A 14,927-nucleotide genomic window follows, 5' to 3' on the forward strand; every position below is an offset into this window, starting at 1 on the left:
TTAAAGTCTCGCTCTGTATTCCACTAATCAGTCTTCGTTCTCAGAGGTGAGGCTGAATGACGTGAGGTGAACTTGTAGTCCTGAGGACGACGCTGCTTGGAGGCGTTGGGAACACAATACTTGGGAAACAGCGCCCTCTGGTGGCCTGGTGACGGGACACATGTTAGAGGGTCACTTTGCATGGATAAATTATAATTCACTGTGTAAAAGGCATTCCTTCTCCGGTTTAGTATACACATATAACAATGGGAACAATTGCTAACCCTCCCTAGAAACATACAAAACATGTTACTTACGTAATTACTCTCATCTTCAGAAATCCCTTTTAAACTGAGTTTGGAGGGATATCACACCACATACACTACTACCTAATAATACTACTAACTAATACCTAATACTACTACATTATATATATATATATATATATATATGGCCCTCCCTGTGCCCTCCCTGTCTTAGGCCCCCCTTGTGTATGGAGCCCCTTCCTATGTAAGGGCCCTCGCTGTGTAGGGCCCTACCTGTCAAAGGGCCCTCCCTCCCTGTCTAACGGCCCTCCCTCCCCGTCTCTGGGCACCTCCCCTCCCGCAGACATAAACATGGACGTCAGGCCCCCGGCCCCAGTGAACCTCTAGTGTTCTGAATGAAGCCCTGGGCCCCCAGGATCTGTAACGATGAGGACCGGAGGAGGGAGGAGGACGCTGAGCTCTGAGGGTCTGGAGACTGAGTGGAGATCTGATGCTCCTCTGAGGCGCTGCTAGCTCCATAGCCCATAGCTCATAGCTTCCTAGCTTTATCGCTCAATAGCTTCGTAGCTCCATAGCTTCTTAGCTTCGTAGCCTCATAGCTCAAAGCTCATCACTTCTTAGCTCCATAGCTTCGTAGCTCCGTAGCTCCATAGCTCATAGCTCATAGCTTGTTAGCCTCATAGCTCATAGCTTGTTAGCCTCATAGCTCATCGTTCGCCGCCCGCTCAGAGGCTACACCGCTGACAACTCTCCGCCTCCCCGCTGGTTCCTCATCGATGGGGGGTCCGACCTGCTCGCCGGCCGCCCCGATCACAGGACCTCTTTACCACCACTGGTGAACTCAACCTACTGATTTCATATCGTACTGGTTCAGACCGTGTTAATACCAGTACACACAGCCCCTGCTGAGGGGACCACAGAGCCGGGCGGTGGACTGTAATCCGACTTAAACCATGTTTACTGTGAGACCCCTGAAGCCCACCTTCAAGTCCTACCTCCCTCCTCTCCAGGTACGGTCCTAACATTATTAACGTTATTATTAACATGTTCTCAGGTACACTCACCGGACACATTGCAACTTACTATTTACTTGTTTACTTACTTACTTAAAGCTCATGTCCTACACTCACTAGTGAGGTTGTAGTGGAGGTTAGGTGTTAAGTGTTTTATTGTCAGTACATCCTGGTGTACTTACTGTACAGTTACTTAATAACAACTTGCTTGCTTACTTACTTACCTAATGCCCATGTCTAACACTCACTAGTGAGGTAGTAGTGATGGTAAGAAGTGTTTTATTGTTACTACATCCTGGTGGACTGTGCCACAACAAACAAACACAATGTATTTTGCATATCTAATTTTGTATTTTGTTAAATACAGTAAATATAATTTGCTGAGATACTGTTCTTGAAAGACAATACGCCTCAGTACTACTCTAACCCTAAAGACTTTGCATGTGAAGTCCACATTGTGATCCTGTTTTCTTCATCTCTAGACAGATGTAAAGAAGAGTTTACAACCCCCTGTCAAAAAGTTGGAAGCAATACTTCTTCCAGGTGAGTTTTCTTTGCCATAGATTAAATAATGTGACAATACAGCAGGACAATGCACTTTGCTTGTCAAATCTTTATCTGGTAACTTGCATAATATTTAACTATTCACTCACTCACTCACTTAATATAATAGCACATCTAAACTGATGGTCAAACATGCCATGGCATTTTGCGACTCTCATAGTACTAGGCAATGATAATACAAGGCCTATATGAGTACTTGACTTCCTTTGCAGTCTATTTGCAAATAGGCTGCAGAAGTGAGAATCTGCACATAAACTAGTTCCTGAAGAGTGAATATAACAATTCAATACACACACACACACACACACACACACACACACACACACACACACACACACACACACACACACACACACACACACACGTGCTATAGTAGAAGCTGTTGCAGAAGTGGACGCTTTTATGAGTCCTTTGGAGGATTTCAGACGGGGAGACGATGGGTGTGCCCTCAAAGGTCCTCCCAACATCTGGGGGCTGAATCTGTGATGAGGTGGTGACCCTTTATTTAAAAAGGGGTTTGGAGTGTACTCTTATTTTAACAATCGTTCCTCTTAGCCTCTGTGAATGCCCGTGTACTAGGAGCACTGTGGCCTGAGTCTGGCTCCTCACTGATGCTCTAGGAATCATAGGAGCTTGTGTTTGTATTTTTGTGTACATGGAGAAGGCAAATGAACGTGTACATTTGAGGCAAATGAAGGGATGCTTGAGCTGCTCATGCAAGCAGTCGCACTTGGCTTACACATGGTGTATTTGGTAGGAGTGTTTAAGGTGTTTAAGACATTAATTAGGTCATGTTCGTTGATGTACTTGGACTTTCATTGCTTCAGTTTTTAAACAGGCTTAGGTTTTGTAAGTGTGATGTAAAATATGTTTGATCCAAAGGAGTAGTAGTATACAGCTTTTTGGGTTGGGTTTGAACTCATTTTCTTCACGTTTAATTGAAGACACTGCTACAAAGATCTCATCCTGTGATGTCGAGATGTTTTCACTGTGATGCCGTTTCAACCCCCTTGCCGATGCCCTGTGCTGATCCAGTGCTTTATTCTTGTGTGTCACTTCAGGAGAGATTGTTGTCAATGAGGTGAACTTTGTGAGGAAATGCATCGTTGCAGAGAAAAGCCTCGATGACCTTTGGGGGAAACTGATCTGCACCAACTTCAAGGTCTCCTTCGTCACCCATGAGGCCCTGGCCAAGCCGGTAGGTCTCCTCTGTACTGCCTCTTTAACCATGTGTGTGTGTGTGTGTGTGTGTGTGTGTGTGTGTGTGTGTGTGTGCGTTTATACTGCTCGAGATATCATTTTCATATAATACACACTATGAGGTTGTTTTTGCCTTAATGTAATTATTTGATTTTGCTTTGTTTCAGAGATTTCAGGTTTCCAACCGCTTACTTGGAGAACACGACATTCCCCTTGCATGTGTGGATCAGGTGGTGACCGGTACGTGGAGAACCGTTTGAAAAGCTTTGGGGATAATTCAGTGGTTGCAGATAAGATGTGTCTGTGTGTGCTCCTCCTTATTAACAGTGATTCTCACCCCTCTGCTGTCGGTCAGTGATGTACTGGGCGTTCCTCACTCACTGTTTGAAGTGATAAGCCTCCTCTCTTTCCGTGTGATTCCTGGGCTGGTGGTGCGTCGCTGGTGGGCCGCCCTCCGGATTAGCCAGTCCAACACTTAGGGGCTGAAGCGCTGGTGGTGCAGCAGGCCAGGGATTAGACTTGTTTATGCAACTCTGGGCTGTCATTCGCTGACGGGGCAAGGGCAAAGCTCTCGGAGCGACTGTTTGTTATGGTAATATTACGGAGCTGGGACTTGTTTTTTCCAGTCCACGAGTGACAGGATTCGTTTGTAAATTAACTATGCTAAAAGTAGTCACAACCACATCCGGTTTACATTCAGTTTGTATTCTCTCCCATCAGCCTAAGAGAGCCCAGTAAAAGTATCACAGACATGTTTTTAGGTACTTTCCAATACCAAGTACTGATATACTATACTGTCCAAAAGAAGATTTCAGACAAACTGTGCAGTATTTTTAAGTACCATAACTATGATGCATGCGCTGTTAAGATTAATTTGATAACTGTACACGTTTTTGTGTTGACTTTGAGAGCTGCGCTATTATGAAGATACAAAGAGTTGGTTAGGGTTCCCGTCGACCTCGGTGAGTAGATAATGGGAGTGTTCTCCTCTCAGAACGACTTGTTCCTCCATCTGTGTTTGACCATTTGTTCACAGCAGCCATCGCTGCATCTTGGTCGTTTCTTATTTTTCTACATATGTTTCAGTGGTTTCCTTTCAATGTGAATTGTGATGTCGACAATCTGGCATGTACCTCTCAGATTTTCTATTTTCTGCTCATTTGCGTCTACGGTTACTGCACAGAACCTCGCCTCCAAACCACCTCCACGCATCCACACACTCTTCATGTGTTCTTGTGTGTTCTCGGTCTCTATGTGTTTGTTTGCTTTAGCCTTGTAGCGTGGATTTAAATGTGTCCTTTTGTAACAAAACGCATTTCCACTTCCGTTTTTTTTTGTTCTGCTTGGCAGTTACCGGCAAGGTCACTTGAGATTCACCATGAATTATCATATTTTCTCCATACACGATGTGTGATGATAAAGCTTGTATGCATACCCTTTTATATGCTGTGATCGTCAAGAGGTTTAGTGTGTTTGTTTATTTACACGTTATTCTTTTATTATTATCCACAATATTATTCAATATTTATTTATTATGATTCATAATCCCTATGAAAATGCAGCTCTGTAGTAGTTTTGCCGGAGGCGTGATAGGTTTACTTAGAAAGCCAGCCCTTGTTGACTTTGTTTTTAGCAATTATTTCTGTTGACTCTTCATGCAATTCTTGTTCTGTCCAAAGACTTCCTACTTACTTATTAATTACAACGAAATCTTCTTGTTTATCCTCAATGGAAAATGGGAGGGAGACTGTCCTTTAGACAGGATTTGATGTTGTATAACGCGTGTAGAATAGGAATCTGAATTATAGGAACTTTCTTTTTCCATTTCATCTTCCTCAATATCATAAAAGCCCTTTCTGTTTACTCAGATTGTGTTGTTGTTGTTTTGTTGCAGTCAACGATGCGAAGGGGAAGAAGAAAGTCCTGGGCTCCAATCAGAAGCTCAAGTTCAACCCCAGCGAGCTCATCCTCTACTGCAAGGACTTCCGCATCGTGAGGTTCAGCTTCGACGAGGCGGGCCCCGAGGGCGCCAAGAAGGTAGGCCCCTGTAACAATAAGGCCCCTGTTACACTAGCCTTCATTAGCCCAGGCAGGCCCCGAGGGGGCCAAGAAGGTAGGCCCCTGTAACAATAAGGCCCCTGTTACACTAGCCTTCATTAGCCCAGGCAGGCCCCGAGGGGGCCAAGAAGGTAGGCCCCTGTAACAATAAGGCCCCTGTTACACTAGCCTTCATTAGCCCAGGCAGGCCCCGAGGGGGCCAAGAAGGTAGGCCCCGTGTTACACTAGCCTTCATTAGCCCAGGTGGGCCCCGAGGGGGCCAAGAAGGTAGGCCCCGTGTTACACTAGCCTTCATTAGCCCAGGCAGGCCCCGAGGGGGCCAAGAAGGTAGGCCCCGTGTTACACTAGCCTTCATTAGCCCAGGCAGGCCCCGAGGGGGCCAAGAAGGTAGGCCCCGTGTTACACTAGCCTTCATTAGCCCAGGTGGGCCCCGAGGGGGCCAAGAAGGTAGGCCCCGTGTTACACTAGCCTTCATTAGCCCAGGTGGGCCCCGAGGGGGCCAAGAAGGTAGGCCCCGTGTTACACTAGCCTTCATTAGCCCAGGCAGGCCCCGAGGGGGCCAAGAAGGTAGGCCCCGTGTTACACTAGCCTTCATTAGCCCAGGTGGGCCCCGAGGGGGCCAAGAAGGTAGGCCCCGTGTTACACTAGCCTTCATTAGCCCAGGTGGGCCCCGAGGGGGCCAAGAAGGTAGGCCCCGTGTTACACTAGCCTTCATTAGCCCAGGCGGGCCCCGAGAGGGACTACTACATAAGTTAATGCAGTAATAAGCATTAACTAACAGTTCATTTACAGTTAACTAATGGTCTACTTATCATTTATTAATGGTGTTCAGGTTTCGTAATGGTGTTCATTTTAAGTAGGGTAATGGTGGTTATGTTAACTGAGGTATTAATAAACATTTACAATTACAATTACCAGTATAAACCACAGTCTGGATGCTGGGATCAGAAGCCAACCTTGCTAGAAGGTGGCAGACCAGGAGAACATGTGACTGAGTAGAACTTTAAATTCACCACCACGGCACGGGGAACAAGGACTCTATTCAGCCGCGGGCCCGATGACATCGCCGGACCACGCATGCAGCTCCCAACGTCAGGGCAGAGTCTGACGAGGGCGAGAACATAATGGATGTTGGTTATTGAACATGCTGTAATTATGAACGTGGTTCTGATTGTGCTGCACTTATTGTTGGGTTTCCTCTTTGAAGGAGATACACTATTAAATATAGCTTTGTTCAGACACCTCATTCCATTAGCTCAATAAAATCACAGCCTATAACTGATATATTCTACAAATAAAAAATGCTGCCCAGCCCGTACCTCTCTCTGTTTACAATAATTGTACTATCAAGTCCCTCCCACTCACCCATAACCCCTCCTACTCAGGCCACCCACCCACCGAGCTACGCTAGGCTAGTTCACATCACACAGTCGTCCAGCCTGTTAGTGGACAGGACTCTGTTATTGTACTCCAGGCTTGTCTGTGGGCAGGGTTTTGAGTCTGGAGCAGCATGTAGATGGTTCGGTTCACTGCTGTGGCGACCAGCTGAGAAACAGCTGAACTCTGGCCCGTTAAAGAAAATCCTTGTAGTTTTGCAATCCATCTGGTGATTGAATTGCTCTCCCTAAAGGTACCACATGGCACCTTGGGCATAGAGGACATGTTTCTGCCCCTATCCTTAGCCGTCTATATACGGAAACCACACATGTAATTACAGTTTCCTCTTATAACGGCCCTTGTGTTTTTATTGTGCAGTATGGATTGGAGCCAATCTATATAGATCTGTCTGCCACTGGAAATGGCAGAGCTGGGGCAGCACAGTGGTTTCTACCACGCATGCACACACACAGACCAACACTTTTTATTTTCTGATTTAATTGGAAGCAAAAATGGGTAGAAGCTAATTAAGGATTAAAGGATCAAAAGTATTATTCATTCAATGTTTTGATGAGATCTTAAAACCACTTAAGACCACTAAACCTAATTTCTTTATTTTGCGTGTGTGCATGCAAATCAAAAAGTAGTATATTCAATAAAAAACACTTTAATAGAACCTTTACCTTTCACTTTACACTAAATTGTATTATATTGTATTGAAAATCAAGAAAGTGTGTGCTGCGAGTTGAACTTTTGTTGATAAAGATCTCCTGCCCTCCCCTCCAGGTGTGTCTGGCCATCGCCCACTACTCCCGGCCCGCTGACCCTCAGCTGCTCTTTGGCTTTGAGTTCATCGGGACCCGATACCTCCGCTCCCCAGGTACGCTCTGACCACAGACTATAGAGCTGCATGATCCTTTTATCATCACACAACTCCATGTTGGATCAGATTGTGTGGAGGGCTGCACAATTTATTCATGTGAATCTGAGTCGTGTGTCCTTCCTTGTCCCCAGAGGACCGGCTGAATGGAGCCCGGCCCAAAGGAGGCTCCCTGACCCCCCTGTTCGCCTGCTCCTCGGACTGGGACCGGGAGATCAAGAGGACCAACGCTGAGGAGTGGAGGGTCTGCTCCGTCAACCAGGCCTACGCCGTCTCGCCCAGGTGGGTGATCACCTCCTCCACAACACCACAGTCTTCATATTCTGTCCTGTTAAAGAACCAAACCTGTTAAAGAACCAAACCAACCTTGAAAGTAATACAGGCGTTGCATTCGGCACGACGGATATTCCTTATTTCTGCCCTGTTGAAAGAGTCGTATTATTTCCTTCTTCTCTTTTCCTCTAGTCTCCCGGAGTTCTTTGTGGTTCCCTCCTCCCTCGCAGACCAGGATCTGAAGCACTATGCCGGCTCCTTCACCGGCCACCGCCTGCCTGTGAGTACTCCACCACAGGTTGTGTGTTTCCCAGACGTAGGACCATCTACTGCCTCAAACGTATTGCACTGTTTGTACAAAAGCAGCTCTTTCTATCGTCCCATAATACACTAATTTACTTATTGAAACACATTGGACCAGAGCAGCTGCTCCTGGTTGCATTGGAACAGGAAGGTTTGTTTTCTGGGTCTCCTGTCTGATGCACGTTCACCCTCACCTCCAGGTGTGGTGCTGGAATCACCCTAACGGCAGCGCCCTCACCCGCATGGCCACCATCACTGACCCCTTCCAACAGAAGAGGCTGGATCAGAGGTAACCTAGGCCACTGGGGGTTCATCAAATGTAGTGGTTTAGCAGTAGCTCCTACGTGTTTACTGAACTTTGTTCAAACCCAGAGGTGGTAAGCAGGAGCGATGAGCTCAGAGGAAGGTTGGTCAAATATGTCACTTCATGACCAGAGGCCATGCCCTTGCAATACAGGATCCAGTTGAATCCGGTCATTTGAAGGTTCTTCTGCCAATTGTGTGATTTAAGATTTGGCTGAGGAAACTACTTTTGGATTGAGTGCATATGATTTGGCTATCAAATCATGGAAAACGTCCTGCCTCCAATGTCAATTGAACATTTTTTGGCGTAGTTCTCTATGCTTCAGTCAGTGTGGACCAGCCACACAGGACATGTGTTTTACCTTAATGGTGTGTTAATAGAATGTTGGTGTGTAATGATCTACTCTCAATTCTCTGAAATGCGATTATACTTCAGTGACTATACTTTTAATTGACGTAAACTGTGGAAACTGGTGGTGAATAAGTTCTAGTAAAAGTCTTAATCACTACTTCTTTGTGGTCCTAGAATCTGCAACGCCATCATCAAGAGCCACCCCCAGCGGGGCGAAGTCCACAAGTCAGACCTGGACAGGAGCCTGCCCAGTATCCAGGACGTCCAGAGCAGCCTGATCCGGATCAGACACATCTGTGTGATGGGTAAGAACCTGGGGGCTGACTGTTGATCACTTTGGATTCAGTAAAAGCATCTGCTAAAAAAACTGTGTGTGTGTGTGTGTGTGTGTGTGTGTGTGTGTGTGTGTGTGTGTGTGTGTGTGTGTGTGTGTGTGTGTGTGTGTGTGTGTGTGTGTGTGTGTGTGTGTGTGTGTGTGTGTGTGTTCAACCTTTTTAATGTTTTTCTGTCTGTTTGTGTGCAGATCCTTTTGAAGAGACGGAGGAGAAATGGCTGTCGTCGGTGGAGAACTCCCAGTGGTTGAACTATGTCCGGTAGGTTAAAATCACCCGGGCTCTGCACCGCTCAGCTGTGAATATGGGAGTCACTTGTTATGGGTTTACAGTATTTTGAAGAAATTGTAAAATAATGGCTAGAATAAAATCAAATCCATATATGTCCGGTAGGTAAAATATCATAAGACCTTCACCTGTTTTGGGTTGGCATTATTTTGAAGAGAATGTAAACTACTTAACATTCAGAATGTTATTTTAAATTCAGAATGTTATTTTACATTCTTCTTAAAAATAATGTTGTGAAATGTTGATATGGGTAAATAATTAAACCTACCCCCTCCTCCCATTTGTACTAAAGGTATCACTAAACTGAGTGGAGGTAATATTGTTAAGAAACGTGGAGCTGGTCAACTTCATGACATTCCAACGTCTATAAGGCTCAATCTTTCCCGACGCTCCAGACCTCTCAGCTCCTAACCACCAAGGGAAAAGGAACCTTACTCATGGATAACATTAAATCAGGAACAATGCTGCTGAGTAAAGGTTAACCGTGTGTGTTATGGCCTGCAGGACCTTCCTGAAACATTCTTGTGAGGTGGTGTACATTCTGGAAGGGCTGAACGCCTCGGTCATTCTGCAAGGTAACCCCCCCCCCTGTGTGTGTGTGTGTGTGTGTGTGTGTGTGTGTGTGTTTCAATAAAGAAATGCTTTGTTTAAAGGTGCTGTAGGTATTGGTCAGTTGTAAAGAGATCAGAAGAGAGCAGGATTCTGTAACTAAACAACCAAATACAATACAAACAATTCCCTCCCTCCCTACTCTTCACCATTGAGAAGTGTTGCATTCCTACCCCTGTGATTGACAGGTAAGATGGATCCCCCAAACTAATCTGGGAAGAATGCACTGATTGGTGAGAGAGATAGGCGGCAAAGTACAAAATGTGAATTGGTTCATACAGAGGCAGGTGTAGTCCACTGGAAACATATTCACAGCGCATTTCACTGATCGGTGACGGATGGCTTTGCCATTTGTAAGAACGCTATTCTGGCCTGGCCAAAATAAGTCTTACCTACAGCACCGTGAAGGTTGTGATTAAAGATATCTGGACTCTGTGTCATAGGGTTGAATATCTTTCTCTTTCTTTCTCTCTCTCTCCTGCCCACTTCCAGAGGAGGAGGACCGGGACCTGAGCTGTGTGGTGTCCTCCCTGGTGCAGATCATGGTGGACCCTCACTTCCGCACGCTGTCCGGGTTCCAGAGCCTGGTGCAGAAGGAGTGGGTGATGGCCGGCCATCGCTTCCTGGACCGATGCAATCACCTGAAGAAGAGCGATAAGGAAGAGGTAGGCCTGCAGTTTCTAGCCCTGTAGCAGCGTAAGGAACCTGCTCTACATGGTATACAGAGGTAGGCCTGCTCAATGGGTGGTCTCGCAGGTGGAGGGCTTAACAGCAGAGTTCTTTGGGTACTTTTCCACTGAATCTACTGTAGCCAGAGTCAGACTCTGACCTTTGAGTCGATCTGAAAACCCTCTGATGCCATCAACACATCAATTGTATGATATTCTTTTTTTTTTTGTTTGAAGGGTTGTTCAAATAAGACATTTGTTTTAACGAATTGAACCATTTTAGAAATTAAAAGAGAGAGAATTGATTGATTAATTATTATATTATATATAATTATACAGATTACCTAGGGAAGCTCTGCTCTGAAACGCTGCCTGTTGACGCTGGAAACGTCGCATGTTGGCGTAGCATCACTGTGATGTAGTTTGGGGAGAACCCTGCATAAACATAGGAGTGAACTGTCAGCTGCCCTCACACGCTGGAATACGTCTCCCACGTTCCTCTGTGCCGTCTGACTCCAGCCTTGCTCAGGGAGTGATTGATGACTTCCATTTTGTTTGTCCTCTCCAGTCTCCGCTGTTCCTGCTGTTCCTGGACTGCGTGTGGCAGCTGATGAACCAGTACCCGTCCGCCTTCCAGTTCACTGAGACCTACCTGGCGGTGCTGAGTGACAGCATGTGGGTTCCTGTCTTCAGCACCTTCCTCTTCAACGGACCCAAGCACCACGCAGACACCATGAGCGTAAGAAACACAGCAACACGTTCACAGCAACACAGACTGCCTTCATGGAGAAGTGTGTGATCTGCAAAAGGGCTGTTCCAAGTATTACCTGTCCTCGTGTAATGTTGGAGAAATTGAGTTGTCTTTTTCATCAAAGCTGCTATCTCAGGTTAAATGTTCCCCCAACAGTGAGTTTCCCTGTTGTGTTACTCCAGTGTGTTTCCCTGTTGTGTTACTCCAGTGTGTTTCCCTGTTGTGTTACTCCAGTGTGTTTCCCTGTTGTGTTACTCCAGTGAGTTTCCATGTTGTGTTACTCTAGTGAGTTTCCATGTTGTGTTACTCCAATGTGTTTCCCTGTTGTGTTGACTCCAGGACTTCCTCGAGGATAAGAAGATCACCCTGGGCGAGGGGGAGGCGCTGTGTCTCCCGCCCGTCTGGGATTGGTCCCAGCAGCTGTCCGTCAGGGACCAGGCCCTGTTCAATAACCCCATCTACGTGGGCAAGGCAGCCCCCTACGCTCACAATGGAGCCGTGAAGTCCTTCAGACGCACAAAGGTCAGTGGGAGGGGTCTCCGTTAAGCACAGAGCTTCTGGTGGGGATACAGGGAAAGATGGAAAGATATTGGCAGCCAGTTCCAGTCATGTGTCAATGGAAGTACAGCACATTCGTTCCTTTAGTACGGAAAAGGGAAACATGTTCTGTGTCTGTATTATTCATCTTATTGTGTCATTTTTACCGGGAACCAAGTTTCCACCCGATGACGAGATGTTTGATTCTCTAACATTTCAGAACAAGGAACTGAAAACCCTTTGAAAAGCTCTAGTCTCATAGAAAGAAAAACAAGTGAACTGACCAATGAGATTTACATTTACATTGAGGGAATTTAGCAGACGCTTTTATCCAAAGCGACTTACAATTAGTCCATTTGTCAGAAGAAAGAGAAACAACAATATATCTCTGTCGGTACAGTAAGGATGTTCCTAGAACCAAGTGCCAAGCATTAACAATCACCAGGTTAACCCATTCCCAGTAGACAACACAGATAGATGCTGGTGGGATCTGGGGGTCTGGTGACAAATGCCCCAACATGTCTCTAATGTCTCCACTCTTCTCTTCCCCTGCAGCATAAAACGTGGAGCTCCACGCTGCGCGGAACGCCCCCGGCCCACGCTCGTAACGGGCTGCAGGGCAGCCAAGGCACCCTGCCCCGCCGGAACTCCCTGGCCGCCCAGCTCAAGTCGGACCTGTTCCCGGTGCGGGACGTCCCCGAGAGCCCCTCGGAGCGGTTCTTCAGGGACTGGTTCTCTGGCCCCGCGGACCCCCAGGGGCTCCTGCTGCCCCAGCTGCTGCCCTCTCACCTGCCCCTGTGGCGGCTTTACTTCCTGCGCTGGGTGCCCGAGGCGGTCATCCCCCGGGGGGGCCCCATCACGGCCGTCCACCAGGTCTCCCAGCTCGCCCACGAGATCGAGATGCTGCAGAACCAACTGCGGCGCTACAAGGGCCCCACCCCGGGGAGCACGCCCCGGGCCAGCCCCGCCGGGCCCCCCCCCCCCCGTCGGGACCCCCCCCGCGGAGCCCAGCCGGATGTTCTTCAAGGCGGGCTCGCCGTACGAACCCTCGTCCACCCCGGAGTTCCTCAGCTCCTCCTTCCCCTTCACCCCCGTGGGGAACCTGTGCCGCCCCAACCTCCACGGGACGCCCATCAGCAAGTTCCTGAACGGGGCCAAGACGTGGCTCTCCACGGAGACCCTGGCCAACGAGACGCTATGAGTGGCTCTCCACGGAGACCCTGACCAACGAGACGCTTTGAGGCTCCAGTGACGAGGCTCACTTTTCCTTTTCTTCTTTTGTCCAAATCGACTCAATTTGATTTTCAAATCAAACATTACACATTTAGAATCAGAGTTCATTTAGGTTGTGGATTCATTGAGCTTGCAAAGCTGGACAGTTGTACTAAAGCTTTCATTTTAAGACCTTAGTTGAATTTTCACCTGAGCTTTAACACAATTTGGTTCATGGGATTAGATTATAATCTAGGGTGTAAATAATGATCCACCATATAGAGGTGTATGAATTTCTGATTGGACCCAAAGAATGTCCGCCCAGAAACTATGAGTTGAAGCGTGATTTCAGTGGAGCTGTACCGACTCGGGACAGCCAACCAATCCCCACACTCGCTCCTGTTTGATATGCAAACGCATTTCAATGTCGTTGTATGGAAGGTTGTTAGCTTCTTTAGTTATCAAGGAAGTTTGTGCGCTTGTGCACGTGTTCTCGTGTGTTCTCGTGTGTGCATGTGTTCTCGTGCGTGTGCGCTCGTGCGCGTGTGTGCAGGGTTTTTGACATTCTTTCTAAGGTTTAGAGATAAGAAGTTCTTATCAATATTGGAATGTAAATACTTTGGCTGATTGCCGACGCCTTAATGTACAGATGAGGGCTTCTTTAATGGGGGGCTGTAGAGAAAACTATTTTGCAGAAAGGGAAGTAGAAGGTGACTGCTCAGCATTGTAATGTTAGGGCCTAGTTGGAGTTTGATGATGCAGTTTCTTACGGTTTATTTTGCACAAGCAAACTACTTGCTTAAGGAAAGATAAAGGTAGCACATAGTAAAATGTTCAGGGTCTTAATTCTTTGGTTGAAAATCGTTTTTGTATTGAAGTAGAGAAAAGGACCTTTGTTATGCTAACTTTAATGCAGATGACACTTTGATGACTGAAAATTAAGCTTTTGGGAGTTGAATCTGTGGTAGTAATTATTATTATTAGTTTTTTCATAGAGATCTTAGATGCCTTGTGGTGAGCAGGTACTATCTATATGATGTATTTTACTAACAAATAAATCAATTAATTACCTATGGAAGGTAAAAAAGGATACCATGGTTTGATGATCAAACCATTAATGGTACCTTTGCATAGGCTGGAAACACTTTGATGTTTGAGTGTCTCTGCAAGCACTTGTAGTGATACATGCAGGAAAGATTACTAATGGCTGGTATCCTGTCCCTGTCCACATTACGATAAACTAAAGTCTGTCGCCAGATTATCAATGAATTAACTTTAACAAATCTTAAGTTGTGCTTGAATTGTTTTATTGTAGGCCTGCTTAAAATAATGGTACTGAGTAACTTTTATGTATTTAGTTTGTATTTTATGAAGAGGTATTTATATACGGTTCTAACTACTAATTATCTTTATTGCACCCTGCTGTGATTGGATGAGGACTCTGCTGCTATAGGGCAGTTTGATATTAACAGCAAATACACCCATTTTGAAGAGGAAGAATCTCTGTGCCTTTTGGGGAATTGGGTCTCTTTCTGTACATATAATAAACAATTTGTCTGTTTGTGGACATCAGATCTGAATCTTTGAATGCATTTACAGTTTTACAAAATGTAAATTTCTTTATAGGCCTATTTGAAAATTAAATTAGACTTTTTAGGGTGGAACGACCTGAACAGGGTTTTCTGTGATCTCTAATAAATAACGGTGTGAATTAATCCCCTTGTCATCTTTAACCAGGACATGCTAACAATGAATTACATTATTATAAAATAATTCACTGAGGAATAAACAAAAATAGTATTTTTTTTTATTGTCATTATTGTTCGCAATATAAATGAAGAGCAATGTATCCAAAATAACATTAAAAGATTTGATCTATCATCAGGAGTAAAGATGTTTGACATAATCGGGATTAAAGATGTTTGACATCAGGAGTAAAGATGTTTGACATCATCAGGATTA

The 14,927-nt window shown here is 45.9% G+C and overlaps 1 protein-coding gene across 1 annotated transcript; it reads left to right on the forward strand.

Annotated features, from left to right (window-relative positions):
• The first annotated feature begins 603 nt into the window (after window positions 1-603).
• Window positions 604-14,672, forward strand: mtmr10 (myotubularin related protein 10). The gene is given in 17 exon segments (XM_084476471.1): window positions 604-1,255; window positions 1,741-1,801; window positions 2,884-3,020; window positions 3,190-3,262; window positions 4,917-5,059; window positions 7,244-7,337; window positions 7,472-7,619; window positions 7,803-7,890; window positions 8,114-8,202; window positions 8,743-8,873; window positions 9,092-9,161; window positions 9,693-9,763; window positions 10,290-10,462; window positions 11,034-11,204; window positions 11,556-11,738; window positions 12,309-12,701; window positions 12,703-14,672. Coding segments are annotated over 17 exon segments (2,334 nt in total). The 5' UTR covers window positions 604-1,198; the 3' UTR covers window positions 12,955-14,672.
• Window positions 14,673-14,927: the final 255 nt, after the last annotated feature.

This window comes from Micromesistius poutassou (genome assembly GCF_964030765.1).
Source record: "Micromesistius poutassou genome assembly, chromosome: 12".
NCBI classification, from domain to species: Eukaryota; Metazoa; Chordata; class Actinopteri; order Gadiformes; family Gadidae; genus Micromesistius; species Micromesistius poutassou.